The sequence below is a fragment of the Schistocerca piceifrons genome, chromosome 5 (genome assembly GCF_021461385.2).
Source record: "Schistocerca piceifrons isolate TAMUIC-IGC-003096 chromosome 5, iqSchPice1.1, whole genome shotgun sequence".
NCBI lineage: Eukaryota > Metazoa > Arthropoda > Insecta > Orthoptera > Acrididae > Schistocerca > Schistocerca piceifrons.
The window spans coordinates 592,673,164-592,695,061 of record NC_060142.1 but is presented as its reverse complement, the minus strand read 5'-3'; the positions used below and the strand labels follow the sequence as shown (position 1 = coordinate 592,695,061).

General features: G+C 38.2%; 1 protein-coding gene across 3 annotated transcripts in view; it reads right to left on the bottom strand.

Moving 5' to 3' along the window:
* Nucleotides 1-21,898, bottom strand: part of LOC124798516 (pyruvate dehydrogenase phosphatase regulatory subunit, mitochondrial-like) — a 163,883-nt gene that overhangs the window by 9,938 nt on the left and 132,047 nt on the right. The window contains exons 13-15 of one of the 3 annotated variants that reach the window (XR_007016947.1): nucleotides 20,330-20,651; nucleotides 19,918-20,237; nucleotides 16,319-16,643 (exon numbers count right to left, since the gene is read on the bottom strand). Coding sequence is in view for 2 of the 3 variants with exons in the window: in XM_047261961.1 (XP_047117917.1) it covers nucleotides 14,834-14,846; nucleotides 19,918-20,237; nucleotides 20,330-20,651 (655 nt within the window). In the remaining variant the exon portion in view is untranslated. Of the gene's footprint in view, nucleotides 1-14,730; nucleotides 14,847-16,318; nucleotides 16,644-19,917; nucleotides 20,238-20,329; nucleotides 20,652-21,898 lie in introns of those variants that run through there. The other 2 variants (XM_047261961.1, XM_047261960.1) reach the window with 2 other exon arrangements.

Here is a 21,898-nt window from a genome sequence, read left to right as displayed (position 1 = left end):
GGAACCGTGGTGTTGGCCGTCGAATGGCGCTAGCTGCGCAGCATTTGTGCACCGCCGCCGTCAGTGTCAGCCAGTTTGCCGTGGCATACGGAGCTCCATCGCAGTCTTTAACACTGGTAGCATGCCGCGACAGCGTGGACGTGAACCGTATGTGCAGTTGACGGACTTTGAGCGAGGGCGTATAGTGGGCATGCGGGAGGCCGGGTGGACGTACCGCCGAATTGCTCAACACGTGGGGCGTGAGGTCTCCACAGTACATCGATGTTGTCGCCAGTGGTCGGCGGAAGGTGTACGTGCCCGTCGACCTGGGACCGGACCGCAGCAACGCACGGATGCACGCCAAGACCGTAGGATCCTACGCAGTGCCGTAGGGGACCGCACCGCCACTTCCCAGCAAATTAGGGACACTGTTGCTCCTGGGGTATCGGCGAGGACCATTCGCAACCGTCTCCATGAAGCGGGGGTACGGTCCCGCACACCGTTAGGCCGTCTTCCGCTCACGTCCCAACATCGTGCAGCCCGCCTCCAGTGGTGTCGCGACAGGCGTGAATGGAGGGACGAATGGAGACGTGTCGTCTTCAGCGATGAGAGTCACTTCTGCCTTGGTGCCAATGATGGTCGTATGCGTGTTTGGCGCGCGTGCAGGTGAGCGCCACAATCAGGACTGCATACGACCGAGGCACACAGGGCCAACACCCAGCATCATGGTGTGGGGAGCGATCTCCTACACTGGCCGTACACCACTGGTGATAGTCGAGGGGACACTGAATAGTGCACGGTACATCCAAACCGTCATCGAACCCATCGTTCTACCATTCCTAGACCGGCAAGGGAACTTGCTGTTCCAACAGGACAATGTACGTCCGCATGTATCCCGTGCCACCCAACGTGCTCTAGAAGGTGTAAGTCAACTACCCTGGCCAGCAAGATCTCCGGATCTGTCCCCCATTGAGCATGTTTGGGACTGGATGAAGCGTCGTCTCACGCGGTCTGCACGTCCAGCACGAACGCTGGTCCAACTGAGGCGCCAGGTGGAAATGGCATGGCAAGCCGTTCCACAGGACTACATCCAGCATCTCTACGATCGTCTCCATGTGAGAATAGCAGCCTGCATTGCTGCGAAAGGTGGATATACACTGTACTAGTGCCGACATTGTGCATGCTCTGTTGCCTGTGTCTCTGTGCCTGTGGTTCTGTCAGTGTGATCATGTGATGTATCTGACCCCAGGAATGTGTCAATAAAGTTTCCCCTTCCTGGGACAATGAATTCACGGTGTTCTTATTTCAATTTCCAGGAGTGTATTTCAATTTATGTCTAGTTTCATAGGCATGTGTGAATGTATTTCCTTCAAACAGATGTGAGTTTTTCTGTTCAAAGAGAAGTATTTCATATATGAAGATGGAAGGGATTGTCATGAAGTCTAGGCTTTTGAATAGTGGTTTGCATGAATGTCTACTATTGGTTCCTGTCATTGCTGTGATTTTTTATTTTTATTTTTTTTTATTTTATTTTTTTTTAGTTTGAAGATTCGAAGGAGGTTTGTCTTTTCAGCACCCCAAAATATTATTCCATATCTTATAAGTGTTCTGAAATACACGTGGTATACAGTTTTCTTCACTGTTAAATCCATTACTTTGTGTAGTACCTTCATTGCATAAACTAAACTATTTAATCTCTTCAGTAAACTGTCCATATGGTCAGTCCATTGCAAGTTTTTATTTAAAGTTATCCCAAGAAATTTTACAGAATCAACTGTGGTCAGTTCTTTACCTGAATATTCTATTTGTGATATACATTCAGTAGTTTGTTTGGTCCTGAAGTGTATGAGTTGGGTTTTTTCAAGATTTAATTTCATAGCTTTAACTTTTATCCATTGTTCAAGTTCTTGTAGAGTTGGTTTCGTGGTCCTTACTAATTCGTCAGTGTTTTTGCAGCAGAGTACAGCAGTTGAGTCATCTGCGTAAAGTATTGTATCTGTATTTACTTTGCTAGGCATGTCATTTATGTAATATAAGAACAGAAGTGGTCCTAATATCAAGCCCTGGGGCACGCCTGCTTGAATTTCTTTCCAGCTAGAGCAAGTTTTCTCTCCCTTTTGATGTATCACCACCCTTTGGTATCTGTTTTTGAGATAAGATGAAAACCATCTTATAGATTTTCCATGGAAGCCATAAGTACCCAATTTTTGGAGCAGTAGCTTATGGTTTCCTGTGTCAAAACCTGTAATAAATGGACTATCAGATCATGACATGCAGCTCCTTGTTTTAGATGTAAATTCTAAACAGATTATCAAGACTGCTAAATCTGAGTACAGGAGAGTAGTCAATAAACCAGAAATGGAGTGTTTTAGAAAACTGCTCAAAGATATGAACTGGAAAGATGTTTATAGTGCTCATGACATGAATGAAAAATATAACACATTTATGAACAATGTCAGTACCATGTTTGAAAACTGTTCTCCTCTAAAAGTTACTCAAATTAAACAGAAGTCTATAATAAAACCATGGATTACACAAGGAATAAAAATTTCCTGTGAGACAAAAAGGAAAATGTATCTGTCGACCAAGAATAGCTCCGATGCTGATGATTTACCTAAATACAAGGAATACTGTAACGTATTAAAAAACGTAATCCAGACATCTAAACAAATGCACTACGAGAAGAAGATAGCAATGTCAGGGAACAAAATAAAAACAATATGGGATATAGTGAAAGAGGAGACTGGTAGAACCAGAAAGGAACAGGAGCAAATAGCATTAAGGGTAGATGACACATTAATAACCAGTGGGTATAGTGTGGCAAATCTATTTAACAAGTACTTTACATCCATTACTGATAGAATGGGATTGTCAGGATCAGTAAATAATGCCCTTGAATATTTGAAACTAGCCTTTACAAATAGCTTCAGGTACATTAATATGTCACTCACTTCACCAAAAGAAATAACTTCCATAACAAGAATCTTTAAAAACAAAGCATTCAAGGGGTTACAATGAAATATCAGCAAAGTTAATTAAGGCATGTTCTTGTGAGTTTAGTACAATTATAAGTTACTTGTGTAACCAGTCAATTATAACTGGGACATTTCCTGACTGGCTAAAATATGCAGATGTTAAGCCTCTATTCAAGAAAGGGGATAAAGAGATACCATCAAACTACAGACCGATTTCACTTTTGTCAGCGTTCTCAAAAATTTTAGAAAAAGTAATGTACAGGCAGCTTCTCAGCCATCTGACCACAAATAACATATTATCAAGAACACAGTTTGGATTTCTGAAGGGTTCTGATATGGAGAAGGCTATTTACACTACAGTGAAAATGTACTTAATTCATTAAATAACAAATTACAAGTAGCAGGTATTTTCTGTGATTTGTCGAAGGCATTTGATTGTGTGAACCACAACATCCTTTTAAATAAATTAGAAATCCATGGTGTCACGGGCAGTGCTGCAAAATGGTTCAAGTCATACCTCGCTAACAGGAAACAAAGAGTGTCAGAGCAAGGGACTAGTGAATTAAGTCATCAGTCATCATCAGAAAGGGAAGAAATTTCATGTGGTGTCCCACAAGGATCCATCTTAGGGCCATTGCTTTTTCTTGTGTACATTAATGATCTCTCATCAGTTACACTGCCAGAAGCAGAGTTCGTTCTGTTTGCAGATGACACAAGTATTGCAATAAATAGTATGTCGAGTGTAGTTCTAGAAAGATCTGCTAATGGTATTTTCATGGATATTAATAAATGGTTTAAAGTCAACTCACTGACATTAAACTTCGAAAAGACTCACTATATGCAATTCAGAACCTGTAAGAGGTTTCCACCCAGCTTATGGATAAAGTATGAAGAAGAGCATATAGAAGAGGTTGACAGTCTTGAATTCCTGGGATTACAACTTGATAATAAATTCAGTTTGGGGGAGCACACCACAGAACTGCAGAAACGCCTTAACAAATCTGTATTTGCAATTCGAGTGTTAACTGACATAGGCAACATAAAAAATGAATAAGCTTGCATACTTTGTCTACTTTCATTTCATAATGTCATATGGTATAATATTTTGGGGTCACTCTTCAAGTCAAACAAAAGTTTTCAGAGTCCAAAAGCGTGTAATACGTATTATTTGTGGAGTAAATTCAAGGACGTCTGGAAGAAACCTCTTCAAAGAACTGGGTATACTAACTACTTGCAAAATACTTTCAGAAATGACTTCCTGACACTTAAATCTATACTCGATGTTAACAAATTTCTCTCCTTCAGAAACGCTTTCCTTTCCATTGCCAGTCTACATTTTATATCCTCTCTACTTTGACCATCATCAGTTATTTTGCTCCCCAAATAGCAAAACTCCTTTACTACTTTAAGTGTCTCGTTTCCTGCTCTAATTCCCGCAGTATCACCCACTTAATTCGACATTCCATTATTGAAGTAATGTTAAGATACCAGTAATGTTGTTAAAATCTTACAAAAATATGGGGATGTAGCATTGGATGGAATTGAAAGTGATCTCTTACATGAAGTGTCTAATAACATGGATGTCCTTACATTAAGATTAATATTGATCACTGGGAAGGGGACTATTTGATTGATACAGGTAGTCCAATTTGTGACATGTCTGAACAATTTAGACTCAAGATCCAGTATAATAAGAATATTAGGGAAATGTCCATTGCGCTTGTAAAAATAAGAGGGGCTACTGGTAAGCAAAGCATGCATTTAAAATGTCAAGTACTTTTAACGTTTAGTATAGAAGGCAAAACCTTTGAACATGGTGATCCCTAGACTGGAAGAAAATATAATTCTCGGTCTGGATTGGATAGTGAAAGTTGAGGCTTGTTTTGGATGGAATGCCAAAGAATTGTTTATTTTGGAACCTAAAAGTAATACTTATATGAAAACTAATTTCTGTAATTTAAACTTTTGGAAAAGTTGTAACTATTTGCCAAACATTGTGAACCAAGGTGAGTACCAGGTGTTTGTTTATGATATAGATTTTGATGAGACTGAAAATCAAGATTTTTTAAGTGTAGTAGATTCTAAAGTAAGGGAGGTTACGACTCTCAATGACATGCAAAAGGACAACTTAGGAATTTATTATTGGAGTTTAGAAATACGTTCAGTGAAAATCCAGGGAAACTGAAAGGCTACCAGTGCATGCTTTACCACAAAGATCATCAACCTTTCTTTCTCAAGCCATACAATATACCATTTACAAAAAGGAAAGATGTTGAGAAAGAAATTCAGAAAATGGAAACATGGGGTGTAATTGAAAGAAGTATGAGTGCTTACAATAATCCGTTAGTTGTGGTAAGTAAGAGAAAATTGTTCTGGACTTTAGACATCTTAATAAATTTCTTATCAGAGAGACTGACCATCCTGAAAACATGGACGAGCTGTTACACAAATTTGATTATGTAAAATGCAACAGTAGTTCGCACCTGACTTCTGGATTTCACCAGATCCCACTTGAAATTAATTCTAGAAAGAATACAGCATTTTTGTATGGAGGTAAGTGTTTTCAATATTGTATGGTGCCATTTGTGCTGAATGTATCTGTAGCTGAACTGGATTCTGTCTTAGGAAGCAAAGTGAGTTCAAAATTAATTGTGTATGTTGATGACACTCTGGTCACTGAAAAGACTTGGGAACAACCTTTGAATCTCTTAAGAGATGTGTTTTCAAAATTAGAATCAGGAGGCATGACTTTGAAAATAGGTAAGTGTAAATTTGGAGTGGGAGAAGTTAAATTTTTAGGGCATGTTATATCTGAAAAAGGAATTGCACCTGATAATGAGAAACTTGATGCTATTGCTAATTTTCCTACACCTTGCAACAAAAGATAGCGTGAATCATTTTCTGGAGTAACTGGATTTTATAGAAAGTTTTGTAGCAGCCAAGCTTCGAATGCTCCAGGCTTGTGCAAACTTTTGAAGAAGAATACCATTTGGGATTGGAATCAGGACTGTCAGGATGCTTTCAATGAGATCAAACAACAGTTGCTTTAAAGTCAGATATTGTTCAGACCGGATTTGTCTCTTCCTTTTTGTATTATGACAGACAGTAGTGATGTTGGATTGGGTGCTCACTTATTTCAGGAGGTTGAAGTTGATGGTGTTATTGAACTTAGATCTCTTGCATTTGCTAGTAGAGTATTGCAGAAATGTGAAAAGACGTACACTGTAACTGAGAAAGAACTTTTGGCTGTACATTGGGCATTCATCAAATATAAAAATTATTTACTAGGTAATAAAGTCATCATCTATACTGATTACAAAGCATTATGTTATCTTCAGGTGTGTAAACTGTACCATAACAGAATTACTCATTGGGCCTTGTTTTTACAGCAGTTCAATTATGAAATCAGATACATTACAGAGACAGACAATGTAGTTGCTGATGCTTTGCCCAGGTTACCTTTAGGGAGTGAATCATCTAACAACTTTGAAGAAGGAGAAAAATAATTTCAAATTATGTAATTGAGAGGTGTGAAAGAGGAAAAAGAGATCTTGAAAATTTGCAAAGACATTTGTAGGTATCAAAATCATGATCAAAATTGGAAATTCGTTAAGAGCATGCTGGGTAAGAAAGGAGAAGAAAAGACAGAAGAGTATTATAAGGTACACTAAGGTATTTTATTCAGAAGACATAAGACTAACTCAGAGGATTGGAACAATGTTGGCTGGAACAATGTATTGATACTTCAATTACTTACACATGTGAGAGTTTTGGTCATTGTGGATCAACCAAATGCACACAAAAGATTCAGGAAAACATCTCATTATTGAACCATTAGCTCACCCTTGTAATAGTTCCTTTCAAACCGGAATTTTCTCATCATGCCTAAAAACAGCTAATCTCAAAACACTATTCAAAAAAGGTAAAAAGGATGAAGTGGTTAACTCCATGCCCTTTGCTGTACTATCTGTATTCTCAAAAATCATAGAGAAAATTTTTCAAAGAAGAGTAGTAGATTTTCTGGAAGAGCACAAAATACTATCCACAGCACAAAATGGTTTCAGGAAAGGCCGATCAATTGATACAGCAATTTTTTAACTATTAAGTGAAGTACTTCAGAAACTAGATAATGGCAAAAATGTCATTGGAATATGTCTAGATCTCTCTAAGGCTTTTAATATCATAGACCATACAAAACTATTGCCTAAACTTGACAACATGGGGGTTAGAAGAACATCTAACAATTGGATAAAGTCATACCTATGCAGTATAAACAAGTGGTTGAATTGCAACATCAAAATTTCATCAAATTCACTCAACACTATTCAAACTATGAAACCATTCAGTTCTGGAACCTCTTCTATTTCTGTTAAATGTGTATGTCCTGAACATATTCTGCAAGAACATCATCCAGTTTGCTGATGATACAAGTGTGTTAGTGAGTGGGAAAGAAATAGAAATGCTTCAGAAGTCTACAACAGAGACACTGAACAATATTGACAACTGGTTCAGTCACAACAAATTGGTAATAAATGCAAGTAAGACAGTGGCACTAAATTTCTACAATGTACAAAAGGTGAGCAAACTGTTCAGATTCAGATATCTGACAAAGACCTTCAGAATACAAACAACATTAAGTTCTTGGGAGTATGACTCCAAGATAATCTTAAATGGGGGATGCATATTGATAAAGTCTGTAGGAAATTAAGCACTACATGCTACTTAATGAGAATATTAGAGGGATTCTGCAAACTAAGGTTCTCTGAAAACTGTGTATTATGCCTCTACATACTCACAAGTGAAATATGGAATTATTTTCTGAGGTAACTCTTCTCTTAGCCAAAACCTCTTTAGGCTACAAAAAAGAATTATAAGAATAACAGAAGGTGTTAAATGGAACAAAACCTGTAGACCACTTTTTAAAAAAATCTAGAAATCCTCCCACTTCCATGTATATATGTGTATGAGATAACCGTGTTTGTGAAAAAATACTCGATGGAAAATCCCACTCCCTTCCAGAAAAAAGAAAATATCCACTCCTATAACTCCAGGCAAAAAGGAAACTTTCATTTAGACCCCACCAACACCACCCTGAATAAAAAAGTAACCCTGTATTATGGGAAAGTTATTTATAATAAACTTCACCCCACAAATTAAATCAATAAATGACCTGGCTAATTTCAAGTCAACTGCTAAGGCATATTTGACTCACCACTACTTCTATAGCCTCCACGAGTTCCTTCAGGAAGTTCACTAACGATTTGTGTCTTTGCCTTACTGATGTATCATATAAATGGTACTAGAACTTTAATGATTTACCATGCAAATGTTGCTGCAATACAAATATTAATCTACCAGTAGACTACACACTCCTTCTGCTTTAAAATATCTTCTCTTTATTTTTGTACAATATTTGCTATGTATATTGTAACTCAGTGATCATTTAGTGTAGAAATAATGAAATTAATGCAAATTTAATATTATATTTTGTTATACATTGACTTGTCCTACATCAGAATGTACTATTTGTGTACTATATGATAATCAGGACCAATAAAACTCTACTCTACTCTACATCTATTTTTAAAACACAGGAAGAAGAGTCAAGAAGAAGATTGCCAGCTGTGACAGATGTCAAAGAGTGAAGGTAAGTAACCAAACAAGTGCAGGCCAAATGCAGAACACACTGCCTAATAGTAACCTAGATCTCGCATCTGTGGATGTTTAAGGACCTTTACCTACATCTAAAAATGGATTTTGTTATGTTTTTGTGGTGGTTGATGTATTTTTGAAGCTCATAAAGCTGTTTCCTCTTTAAAAAATTACTAGTAAGCAAATCATCTCTAAGTTTGAAAACACCATCAAGTGGGTATTCTTAAAAAAATTTTAACTGATAATGGTTCTCAGCTTACATCTCAAGCTTGGAAAGATTTTGTTGATCTTGCAAAAATAAGGCATATTCTAACCTCGGTGTACCATCCTTCGAGTAACCCTGCAGGAAGATATATGAGAGACATTGGAAGACTATTTAGAGCATATTGCAGTAAGAATCATATCAGTTTGATACATGTCAGTGATTCTGAGGATATTATGAACAGCTTACAACATTCTTCAACAGGTTTATCACCATTTGAAATCACGTTTAATCGCAGACTAGCTAACTTTATTTCTGAAAATGTTGAGTTTCCACCATGTAAAATTCTGTCTCCACAAGAGAGAGAAGAGTGTGTTATGGAGATGATAAAAAAAAGGGGGATATAATAAAGCAGAAACATGATGGTAAAGGTAGATTTTCTAAGTTGAGGTAGGAGATCTGGTTTTGGTGAAAGCCAAAGAGAAATCTCAAGTGTTGGCATATGAGATAAATAAATTTTTCGATATTTACTTTGGACCATTAGAGATTCTAGAAAACCCACATCCTAATGCATACAGATTTATATATCCTAAATCTAAGAAGTTGTTTGGATTACGCAATACCACTGAACTGAAAGCATGTAGACATCATCCATAAGTATCTAATATTTGTTTGCTTGTTCCTTTTCCACTTTCATGAATTTAGTATGTGAGATGACGTGATTTCTACAGTTTTATCTTACCTATTGACTGAGTTTAAATCTATTTGCAAATTTGTAAAACTATATAATTGCATTTTGATTTCTGGCATTTAGTATGTAAGTTGATGTGATTTTTGAAGTTTTGTCTTATCTATTGACTAAGTACAAATCTATGACTCACTGTATAATTATGTTCTGTAGTAGATTTGTGCTTTAGAATTTAATACATATATGCCATGAAAATAATTAAATATTTTTGCAATTTTGAAATGGGACAATGTTCATAATTTTTACTGAAAAAATTAGGAATAGTATCTGAGCATATTTGTATGTATTACCTTATTAGTCCATTTTTTTTATTGCACTTAACTCTGTTTATTAATGTTTCACATGTGAACACTTTTTAATTTCACCTGACGTAAATCCCATATAACTGACTTTGAAAAGTTACTAATGAGAACATATCTCATGTGATGTGAAGGAGGTATTGAACAGCATATTTAGTACACAAAACAATGTTTCAGGATTTTATGTGAATGCTAGACAGGAAGTTACCTATTTGTTGAAGCATGTGATGAGAACTCTAGGGAGGAAGGTGAAAGACGTGGATGGATCCACTCCCCATAATGCTGTATGGCTGTACCCTGCTGGACCAGTCAACTTGCAAGAGATCGTGGGTGCTGGGTAATGTACTCGAGCATCTGTCGACTGGATCTGTGTTGTGACTGATATTTGTGAATTGTTAGCCAAGACTGGTAAAGACAGTGTTATTCAGCATAAACACATGTTTTTTTCCCCCTGAAATAGGGGGACTGACTTTCCAATGCATTATGTAAATTTAAATCAGTATGTATTTTTTTATCATTGTTAAATGAATTTTCTATGCTTTTATGTATGTAGGTTAATTTGTATGGACAGTTAGCAAATAGTGTGGAAGACATTTACTAGTATGGACAATATAACAAGATGTATACGTGTCTGCTTTCATGCTCTGATTTTGGTTCTCAAGCTACTGGACTGTATCATCCTTCAAAGATAACTATGACTCTGTTTACCTGTATTTACCCTGAGTATTGCAGTATTGTGTCTGATTGGATCGGTGTGGTTTGGATTCTTGGATCGATACCCAAATCATAAACTTTAGCCCTAATATTTTTCCATTATTTTGTTCTTTCCTGAGTCAACATACCCTTGAATACTACAGTTTATGTCGCTGATTGATTCCTACTCATGGTTGATTATATTCCTCTGGTATGTACCCATCGTCATGAGTTTTTCGAGTCGGCTCACTCATCGTACACTTAGGCTCTGAAATTTTTCTCCTCTCTTTTGAAGATTTTGAAGGTTTGATTGCATGAACGTAAACTTAAAATTTGTAATTCTAGCAATTTACCTGTCTCTGTATTTATTACTATAGTTGTATTGCAATGTTGTAGTTTTGGCTTTGTATTGTTTGTCTTGTGAAAGTATGTTACACAGATCTGAAAATGTGAATGCCACATCCTGACATATGTATAGATTATGACTCATATAGTAGATATTGTTCTTGTTTTCTGTAATATGTTATGTATCAGATACTTCTATAGCTCTATATGCAATCCTCGGCATCATTTTGTACACTGTTTGGCAAACCTTGTAGTCTGTCACAAAATATCGTAAACAACCTGTTTCTAAATTTTGCGAGGGTGAAATTGTAATACGGCACCTTCCTGTAACATTACTTTTTTTTTTATAGATATAACTGATACTATTTATACTATCGATTCTTGAGTAGTTGAACATTATCTCAGTTGTTTAAATAAAATAATTTTATATAATTTTGTATACAATGTATTATATTTCAGGCTCAAAAAGAAATTAATTTGGTAGTACTATGTATGTACAGTTAAAATTACTCTTCTTTTAAAAATATTTGAAATTATGAAATTTCTGGTATACTTGAAATTATCAATTGCATGATTTAATGCTAATTTTTAAATTTATTTCTGGATTCATTTATAAAATAATGATATATTTGAGCAAAGACTCTTCTTTTGTCAAGAAAGTTTGTAAACTCTTTTGATTTGTAAACTCTTTGGAATACTGTGAGTACCGCAGAATGTAAGTAGTAGTGGACATGCCTCTGATGGAATTAGACATGTTTTTGACTGTGTCACTAATAATGTAATTTGTGGTGTGATAGAAGTGGAAATTGTAAAGACGGGTGATATTTAAAAAAGTGACAAAAATTAAAATTCGAGAAATATACAGGCAAATCTTCATCAGTTATTTAGTCATCAGGAACCCACAACGATAAATCAAAATTTCAGCCGCAAGAATGTACCCCTAGACACAAAAACTGTAGCCAACAACAAGAAGAGAAAATGAAGATAAGTAAAAAGTTTTACTTTTGTATATCTTATGCCTCTCAAAGCATTTGAAACTAATGAAGACACGAAGAAAAATTTTAATAGTGATGTATGGGAGGGTAAGATTACAAACTACTACAGAGAGATGCTTAATCTTTGAGGAAGAAGTGCAAAAAAGAGACACTGATATCTTCTCCACTCTTGGCATTGTATGATGAGAATGGTAAGACAGAATTTTACACTGACACTAGCGGTCATGGGGTAGGAGTAATTCATCTGTGATTACCTACTCTACAACTGAGAAAGCGTGCCTTGTAGTTGTTTGAGTCATAAACATGTTCCAGCTGTATTTATTTGGCAAACTATTCACCCTTGTGGTGTACCACTGTTCTGTATGTTGGCTGACTAGTCTGGAGGATCTGCTGCATTGACTGGTGAGATAGGCACTGAGGTTTCAGGAGTATGATATCACAGTGGTATACAAAAGTGGATGCAACCCCAAGGATGCCAACTGCCTTACAAGGAATCCTTTGGTTGAAGACAACAGTGTGATTGAAATCTCAGTTGTCCTTGCATTAAACAATAATGCTGCTGAACAGAAGGGAGATCCAGTACTACTGAAAACCGTAGCTCAAAGGAGGAGGAACTGACCGAAGGAGAATTACAACTGATAAGTGGGACATTTTATATGAGGAATTATGATCCAATGGAGCAGAAATTGTTGCTAGTCATCCAGCTCATCTACAGCCAGTTATTCAAAGTTTTTCCATAATGCCCCAATATATGATCACCTGGGATGTGTCACTGACCACGCCACTACTGATTTGTTATAAATTATCTGAGCCACTGTAAGGAATGCCAATGACACAAGAACATGCCATAATTACCTCCAGGATATCTGTTTCCAATTCCACCTGCAGCAGCATCATTCCACTGGATCTTAATCGACTTCTTGTGAGGAATCACAATGTCAAAAAACTAGGATTGGTGGATGATATTCTGCAATGAGTACTTCACCCACTGCACTTTGTGTAACTGTGATTCTTAAAGCTGTGATCATGTTTGATGCGACAATCATAACCCCCTACATCAAGCAGAGTTTTGCACAAAACAAAGTTGCCACAAGCAACTTATTACCCTAACACCATTTACACAAGTAGGCTTCCAAAAGAAAAAGAAAAGTTCAGTAGCATTTATTGACATCACACCAGAATATGACACTGTGTGGCTGGATGGTTTAATGTATAAATTAAATCAAACCATTTCAAGCTCAAATATCACAGCAATAATTGAAATGATGCTAATGTTCTTTTCAAGTTAGCATCAGAGAAACTACAAGTAAATCCTATACCACAAGCCCCACATTTATTTAACTGTACACCAGTGACATAGTCACAATTGGTTCTATAAAGTTTAGCTATGCCAATAAGCTAGAGACAGCAAATCAAAGCAACAAATTCAAGGAAAGTGAACAATACTGAAGCCTGTGTGTGGAGTTGGGCTGTCAGAGAAGTAACTAAAACACAACTTTTGGGCCATATCACATCCTTCGTCATTTGTCATTAGTCACATACAAAGTCGAGGATTATGACCCTTCATCAAGAAGACAAAAATGCAAAGACATCATCGATGTCCTCCATATGAAGCCCTACTACAGTCCTAAGGGACAGCTTGATAATGTGACTTCTCATTCAAGGAACCTGAAGACCTACTTGACAAATGTGAAGCTTCAATGGGAGGGACAAGCTTCGATGGAAGGGACTATCTTCAATGCTCATAGTTGAAGAGGATGTGACAAAACTGCCAAAATGCAAGGATCCACCAGCACCAGTACCCCTGATACGATCTAGATCCAGAGTGTTGTGGTCAGCTCAAATGAGGACTTCTTAACCACCAGGTTACTCTTTTTCCAAGAGAAGAAGTAATGTTGCGGGCTGTGCTGCATGCAATGTAGAGTTTCTGCTGCTGACTAGCATACTACAAATCAACAGGTCAAATCTGGCCACCAGCAGTTACTTATTATTTAGTATTGATCATTTCTGGAAGATTTTCAAAATTTCATATGTTTGTGATGTATGCAATTTCTCAAATACTTTATGTTTGTATAAGTAGTAGCAATCTCTGTCCAAGACTTCAGTTCAGTTCTGTCTGTACATTGGGGTGTTCTTAATAAATGTACTGTCAGTGCTAACTGTTGAACTACAATGATGACCCTGCTTTTGGATTTGTACCTAACTGTGGTTACAACGTGACAATGTGCTACATGACTACAAGTAGCAAATTGTTACTTTGGTGCTTTGACGAAGCAAGCTGGGATATTTTTACTTCCCCTCTTGTTTTCCCATCTGCCTCTTTACAATTCATTTTACCATTAACATTCATGAGTATAATCTGCATTTTCATAAAAGAGAAAGGTTGGCCATCAGTTTTAAAGAATATAACACCAGATCTAATTTTGTGCTTAGTTTTATGTATGTAATTGATTTTCTAATTTATTTCAACTATTCCTAGTTAGTATCTTTTATTGCAAGGTAAAATCAGTATGGTAATTGTTTCATAACTTAAATTCTATTGTTGACATATAAACAAATATAAATTCTGACCTAATTATAAACATTTGGAGGAACAACTAATAGTATTCTTAAATGGTCTATCTGGATCTATTTGAAAACATTTTGGCACAGCCAACCCTTAATTAAGTCCAAAATAATTAACAGATTTGTCAAAAGTATTGTTTGCATAATGATATTTGTTAATTTCATGATTTATACAAATAATTCGGCTTAATTCTTGTTGTAGAAGAAACTGTTAAAAAGGAACGAATTTTTTGATGTATTCAGTTAATCTAACAAGCTAAGTTTTAATTGTAATATCTGTAAATTAAACATCAACCAGTGTGTAGTTTCAGTACCTATTATTGTGAGGATACATAAGGGCCCAATTTCTGGTCCTGAGACAATCAGTCCACGGCTGAGTTTCAGATGAGGAACCTGTATTGATTAGAACAACAACAATGCGTCTGTGAAATAAATGTAATACAATTAGACCGTGTGTTAAAACAATGACATTGTCTGTTCCATTGGTACCTTTTTATTCTTCAAGAAATGTGGACTATGGGGTTAGGCTTTTACTGCTTGTAAATGTTCAACAGGAAACTGTTGTAGCAGTATGTGGGTGTTCGTCTGCAACCTATTAATGAGGCTTATGGAAAGTTTAACAATAGTGTACTGGCCATATAACTCTGTATTATTGGGGGGCTGTGAACAGTAAAAGCAAAGTACAGTGAAATGCAAATGTGCACCTGTTGGCTACATCATTTGGTGTTGTACTTCCACACCCCATTTTTGAGCCAGTGTAGCAACACAGTACGTCAACACCGAGGACAATTAACAAAGAAATAAACCAGGCGAATCGTCACAGTGCATCTTAGTCATGTCTTGCTAGTCTTCTAAGACTTACAATACTTCTTGCAAAACTATTAAATGGATTTTAAAAGTTTCTAACACATTTAATATTCAAATAAATATTGGGCCTATATCCAGACTGGCTGCAACCTCGAAATTTATTTGAACATGTTAAATGAAACTACACAAGATATATTAAGTAGCATGTAGCAAAGTTTTTATTACAGTTGTTCTCCAGGATTAAAATATTTGCTATCAACCCATTGCCGGTAACCATTTCCATGCAACTTCTTAGCTGAGATTGCTATAAAAACTTTATTATAGATAACCAGTTTTGGTAAAACTAAGTTGCCATCTTCAAATCTCCATACAGATTGCTACAAACATCTTGTGTCACACAAAATCATACCATTGAATTTCCCGGTATACAATACATAAAATGAGTAATGCATTGGCATGTCAAAGTTAAAATTACTATGCATATCACAATTTACTAAAACATCATTCCCATAACATAACATGCCATGCTTACCAGGGTGTCAAAGGACCTTTTGCTTCCAGTGATCCAATGTTGGCAAGAACTTATCATATTCTTTGATATCCGTGCATGTACCCTACAATTTTTGTGTTGTTTTTTTTTGTTGATTTTAGAATATTCTGATTGCTAAAGAACAAACTTTTGTCCCTTCTTGTGTTAGTGAACACTGCTCCTATTATTTATGTTTTGTCAGTTAAAAAGAATACACTCCACTTCTGCCATGAACATTACCAGCAAGTAAAATATATTATTCTATCACAAAATAGATACCATTTGCCAATGATTGGTGCTGTTCAAGTTGTACTATTCAATTGCTGGTTATCTAATAGACTAAGGTGCTGCTATTTATGGAAGCATGCATATGCTTATGCAGGTTACATTTGTGAAAGCCAGTTTAATATTCTTTCTTGGATTCTCCCACATACACCACCATGTAGGTAGCTAGAGAGGTCTAGAATTATAAAGTATATAAGCACCCAAAATTTATAGCAGGAATAACTCTTAATTTATGTTCCAGTACCTTTTTGGTTCCCATTTTTCTGCCAGCAAGTTAAACAGCGTTGCACCATGGTGCAGAACTGCAGTACCAAAATACAGGATTCAACACTGACAATTGTTTAATTTCCTTGTGTAATATTTATTTGGCTTTAGCATTTGGATAATTAATGATTAATCAGGAACTAGTTTATACTTTGAGCCACATTTATCTGATCAAATCCCTTCATTCCTCCCTCTGGTCCCCTCCTTGTCTCCGTTCATGTGTTCTTAAACCAGAGTCTTTACTCTCTCCGAAGTCTTGTGCAGTACAGCTTCCTTTGTTTCTAAATCAGTTATCTTCAGTGGTCCTATAATGCCAGATACATAAAAAAGAATGCACCTCACATACAAAAGAAATTTCCCTGTGAGTAATTTTACATGTTTTAACAAACATTTTAAGGAAGTGGTCATTGAGAGATGTGTTATCATAATGCTATTAATGTTCCATTCTGTCTTCATGGCACATTTTGATACACACTTTCAAAGAATTTCGACAGAGACAGATTAAGTAGAATCATTAACTGAACTTCATTATCACAATAAGTACAAATAACTATAAAGTTCAATACCAAAATGAAACTTCAGTATATTTAGAGGGGAAGCTGTAATCAGTAAACACGTCATCAACCTGGAAGTTGGTTTTAACCAAACAACATTTTAGTAACCATTCTGCTATTGGAAGAGGTATGCATTTGTCTTCTGGCAAACTGTGGAATGACTCTGCTGTCCTCTCTTTAGGGCTGAGTGACTCTGAACCCTAGTGGACCTTGTCATTTTAGATACACACAGCAAGTAAACTCACAAAAAATATCAGATAATGAATCCTATAATTAACCAGGAGTTAAATCCCACTGCCTTTCACTTTGACTCTCAGGCATCTAGAGAAAGATGAAGCAAAATGATATGTGGCGGTTATCGACTGCAAGAGTTGACCGCCTCATCTCTGAGAACGAACTTCTTTGAAAACTATTGATCACAATGTGTTCCGAACTCTGTATTCGAGCGGATGTGTTTGTACCGGCATGATCACAATAAAGTTAATTCATTGTAAACGAGCGAATACTTAATGTTGGGTTCGATATCACCGTACGTAACATCTCCATCCCCACACTGGTGACTCCGACGCTCACGAACGCCGCATACGATGCCAGAAATGTGTACTGGAACATCGCCATGGACAAACAATGTAGCAACCCTTTGTCGGATTTCTACGTCCATCGACTTCACATCGCGCTGCATCTGGATGCAGTGTACAGGAAGTGTAATTAGTGTGTAAATTCCCGACCCTTGTGTAAGTCGTGCTTTTTGGTAACTTTCGTCACCTTCTCACACATCGACAATGTGACCGAGGCGCACACGTCGTCCATCGAAACCCACTCAACGCATCGGTAATTTCACTTCCGGACAGTGCAGTGCTCCTTCACCAATTAATTTGGAGAATTTTGACTTTCTGTTGTGTAACGAATTAACTTTGTGCAGTGCTTCGACATCGGACAATCATGCCAAACAATGGACTGCAACAAACGGGGACTATGTTGCAAATCCCAGTTCGCACAAACTCCGAACTACGGCTAAATTGCATGCCTGGTGAAATTCACAGGAACAATATCATCAAGGACATCCTACCGATCAACGACAATGCAACAATTACACCGACAACAATGCCGGCTGTTTCTCAGTGCAACACTCGACATGCCACGCCTCCCTCTACACAACACCCGAGCCGCACCGACTCTGCTCGACCGCTACTGACAGTGACGTCACGGCTGCCGCCTGCTGGCTCACTGACCTCGACCCAGTCAAAACAAACAGCTGCGGGACATACGTTGCCGCCGCGGCTACCGCACCCGCATCTTGTCAACAACTCGCCGACACTACGCACGCTTACCGTCCGGCCGTTCACTACTCGATCGCGCCCGCAACTTGTTCACCCACCCCAGAAGACGATTTCAGTCGTATCAATGCTTCATACAGCAGTGAACGTGTTCTCACTCTGCTGAGTACCGAGTTTCACATTCGTGATCGCACACACGATCTCCTCTCCTCAAACTGTTACGCCAACACTGTGCCGCCAACCTTGTCTTGTATGCCAGGTTACACTTTGACAGAGACAGATTCTGATTTCGACCCCATCTTACTCAGTGATACACAGCAGACTGCTTCACAACATACATTTTCGCCTGAACAACTGCAACAGCTACGTGAGCAAATTGCGACATACAACTTGTTGGTACAAGATCAGTTACACATGCTGCAGCCAACACCGTCCGAGCAAGACATGCAATGAGATGCTCCTGTCATTGTTCCGCCTCCAACTGCTTCCGATCCTTCGCCATTACTACCAGCTACAACTAATACCCTGACGATCACGCTACATGGATCTATGTCCGAGATGTCACAACTGTCATCATCACGCCACCTCAAGTGGAAATTCTACATTACTGATGTGATACAAGCAACTTATTTACGCTGCTGCCACGTTTCCTTGGTAGTTCCAGACACTTCATTTCTGTACCACAGCATAGCCAGCCACATTCCAGTGCCGCTTGCTTTGCCACCCTCTTCACCACCTCCGAAATGTTCGACCAACACATCTGCCATTTCTGCTTTGACGAATGAGCATCTTTCCGTTCCGACGCGCCTGCCACGACACGATTGGTCACGCCCACCTGCGCCTTCAGCCTGCCGGGTGCACGCACGCTTCTCATCATCCTTATCGTGCTCCACACTACCGGCGGGGGCTCTGTGGTGGTTATCGACTGCAAGAGTCGATCGTTTCATCTTTGAGAATGAACTTCTTTGAAAACTGTTGATCTCAGTGTGTTCCAAACTTGGTATTCGAGCGGATGTGTTTGTACCGACATGATCAAAATAAAGTTAATTCACTGTAAATGAGTGAATACTTAATGTTGGGTTCGATATTACTGTACGTAACATCTCGATCCCCACAGATAATTGAAAGGTATGACTCAAGACTCAATCTTCCCCACCCTCACAGCTTCACTTCTACCAGTATCTCTCTATTACTTTATGAACTTCAAGGCAGGTCTCCAACATATACTGCTAGACTAGAACTCTTGGAAGTAGGGCTATCCTGGAGAAATGACATCCACAGTATAGGTGCTGTTTCCAGAATGATTCTTTTACTTTGTAGTGAAACCTCAGCTGTTTTACAACTTTGTGGCAGACTAAAACTGTTTGCCAAACTGGGACCTGAACTAAGACACTTGACTTTGGTGGGAAATGCTATTAGCTATTGGCACAAACATGACCCATATTGACAGTTTCATTTCTGTCTGTATCCCTCTCCTACTTTCTAAAACCAATACACACTCTGCTGCAAAGCTAAGACATTTTTCTGCAATATCCTTTCTTTTATGAGGGATAGTACTAAACTCATAGGGCTGTTTCTATGGAGTGTGGAAACTTGGAGAGATGAGCTGGAAGAATTTCAGTTGTGAAGGTGGGTTGCAAATAGTACCTGGATAACTTAGTCAGTAAGAACATTTCCAGCAAAAAACAGGATTGCAGTTTTGATTCTCATCAATAACTGTTTTACAGCAATTACTATATGGTACTTACCCTGCTGACGTGACAGTCCCAACAAATTCATTATTTCTGTACAGTGGTTCACCGCCCCATGGCCATACATGTTTATCGGGATCGATATCCTCCAGTACAAACAAAACAAGCCTTTTTGTCACACCCTGCTCCTTCTGACGCTGAAGAGCAAATTTTCCAATGAAGTACTCTTTATCAAGCTTTACCCGGAAACCACTTCCTGCTTCAAATGGCGTCACTAGACTTGTGAGCTCTTCTCCCCAAAATGGAATAAACCTCTCAATCCTCATGAAACGTTGTGTCAAGCAACCAACATCTCTTGCACCATAGTCATGTCCAATCTACAAGAAAAATATTTATTCTAATGTCATCACTATATATTTTCAATTAGAAACAATTTTATGACAAATTTAGTGACAGTGCTTTCACTTACCATCATCAGTTGCTCATATACATGCAAAGCATATTCTGATGGAACATAGAGACAATATCCTGGCTCTCCTGTGTGTGTGAATGCCATTACCATAACATCTGATGCATACCCAACATTAATTTGTTTGTATGTAAAAGGATGAAGATTCACATCAGAGTTTGACAGTTCTGCCATCAGGTCAGGTGCCTTAGGCCCAACCACATTTATGACTGTGTACATCGATGTGAGATCAGAAATTCCTACACTTCGATTGGCAGGAAGATGTCGACGCATCCATTCAAATATCCTTGTCTGTTGACTAGTTGGTGACACCATGAAGTAGCTGAAGAAAAAAGAACTGATTGTAACCAAAGTGTTGGTTGTTACGTGCTAACTTCCAATAATTCATTGTATAACTGTTTTCGGCTAAAAGACTTTACTTGTACTGCAGAAATAGTAAAGACACCAAAATCTGCATCCTGCATATTGCAGGAAGGCCATGTAATGCAGTAACTCTGCTACTGAACAAAATGAAGGATTTGGTAGTACTTACTCCCCACTCCTCCTTTGCAGCATTAGTGTACATTACATTAATTCTATGGATCCTGCAGAGAGCAGATACTGGGCTGCAGGAAGAGGTTTGACTATAGCCATTCATGTGAACAGAGAACTTGTTATTTGTCCTGTCCCAAGTACCACATTTTATGTGAGCATGAAAGCTAACAAGCCATCTGCCCACATTAATGGCTACAGTCACACTGTGTCCACGAGACAGCTGGACCAGTGGTCACTGATCATGGCACACACCATAAGGCACTTGTCTTCAGTGACTATTTCATAGCTTGTGCCATTTGAATTCTTTGCACCAACAATGCCGTTTCTGAATTGCACAGATGGGAACTCTCTCTGTAACATATCCTTCATTCTTATGATTCTCCTGACCTCAACCTTTACTAGTCCGTGTCCTCCACCTACCTATGCCCTTTCCTGTTCTACACCAGCCCTGCCATGCTGCTAACACACCAGTGCACCTGCATAGTGCTTTTCTCTTCTCTTCTTTTCTCCTCTCCTCTTTACCTTCTGCATGACCCCTGATGCTGCACCTACCAGTAGACAATCCTGTTACATCCTGTCACACTCCCACAGCCAACAGCATTTTCTTCCACCCTTACCCTGTTATCCCTCTCTCTTCCCACCTCTTCTGCATCTCTGCTGCCCACCCCAGCAAAGATCACTGTTAGCCTGAGACACAGTCACAGTCGGGCCTTAGTGCCCGGAGATGACAATGTGTGTGTGTGCGTGCGTGTGTGTGTGTGTGTGTGTGTGTGTGTGTGTGTGTGTGTGTGTGTGCGCGCACATGTGTGTGTGCATGCGTGTATATATGACCCAAAATCTAAAAAATGCAGAAGCGATAGAATCATCAGCATTAGTAGCAAAACACACAAAAAATGCTGGGAGTTGGCAGAAACAAAAGTGGATAGTGAAGTGAATGACAAGAAAATTATAGCTCCTCATCATCAAAACAATTTTTTGGAGGAAGACAAGAAAAATGAGAAGGCTCCAAGGTAAGAAGTACTCAGTGTTTCTCAG